We start from the raw sequence: 902 nt of genomic DNA on the forward strand, positions 1-902 counted from the left end.
CGGATGCTGCTCTAGAGCACGGATGTCGTGGTTAAAAGTGTTCTCAGCAACCTCCTTGCTTTTCTAGGCACCGGGAAAACTGTTGTTGGGACTCACATTGTCTACTGGTTCCATAAGCTGAATGAGGAGAGCGCTGAGAAGGAGAAAACACTGCCCTCTGAAGAAGAAAATCCCGGGGGGAGAAAGTGCATCCTGTACTGCGGCCCGTCCAACAAGTCTGTGGATGTTGTTGCTGGTAACTATCGGTTTTAAGCTCCGGAAGCAGCTCGTGCTGGTGGGAGGGAGAACACGTGGCTGTGAGCAGGAGGCTGGGGGACAGGAGGGGCATAAAGCAGGGCCGGTCCTTACTGAAGACCCCTGACTGCCGGGTGAGGACTGGTAAGAGTGGGGTTGATGAGCGAGGGGTGAGGAGAAGAGGCGAGTGCCCGGCGAGCGCTGGGGCATGAGCTTTCTCAGCATCACTGGTGCCGGGTGCTCTCTGAGCAGACCTGTTCTCCTTCCCCAGAGATGCTGCTGAAGATGAAGAGCCTGAAACCACTGAGGGTTTACGGGGAGGCCATCGAGACGATGGAATACCCGTACCCAGGGAGCAACCGGCACCTCTACCGCAAAGCCTTGAGGGATGCAAAACCAAAGCGTGAGCTCAGGTAGGACCGCATGGCCCTGCGGGCTCCGAGAGCGCTGGGGAGCGATGGTTTCTGCGCTGGTGAAGCTGAGCAAGCCACAGCAGATGCAGTTTCCACTCTGCTACCGTGGAGCAGCACAATTAACCTGCTCTGTAATTAATTTTTCCAAGTGAAGGTGTATAGCCTAATGTGGCATCTAGTCAGGAAACCCAGGTTGCTGAAAACATCCTAGATGTTCCCATCTCTCTTTTGAACAGCTCTGGAAGTCTCTGGCTT

The 902-nt window shown here is 55.0% G+C and overlaps 1 protein-coding gene across 1 annotated transcript in view; it reads left to right on the plus strand.

The window, feature by feature from the left end:
• The window catches only part of HELZ2 (helicase with zinc finger 2, transcriptional coactivator), a 13,537-nt gene extending 12,886 nt beyond the window's left edge, over positions 1-651 (plus strand). The window contains exons 11-12 of the mRNA XM_010149045.1: positions 68-235; positions 506-651. Of these exons, the coding sequence (XP_010147347.1) occupies positions 68-235; positions 506-651 (314 nt within the window). The remainder of the gene's footprint in view (positions 1-67; positions 236-505) is intronic.
• Positions 652-902: the final 251 nt, after the last annotated feature.

This window comes from Eurypyga helias, unplaced genomic scaffold, assembly GCF_000690775.1.
Source record: "Eurypyga helias isolate BGI_N326 unplaced genomic scaffold, ASM69077v1 scaffold27253, whole genome shotgun sequence".
In the NCBI taxonomy this organism is placed as follows: Eukaryota; Metazoa; Chordata; class Aves; order Eurypygiformes; family Eurypygidae; genus Eurypyga; species Eurypyga helias.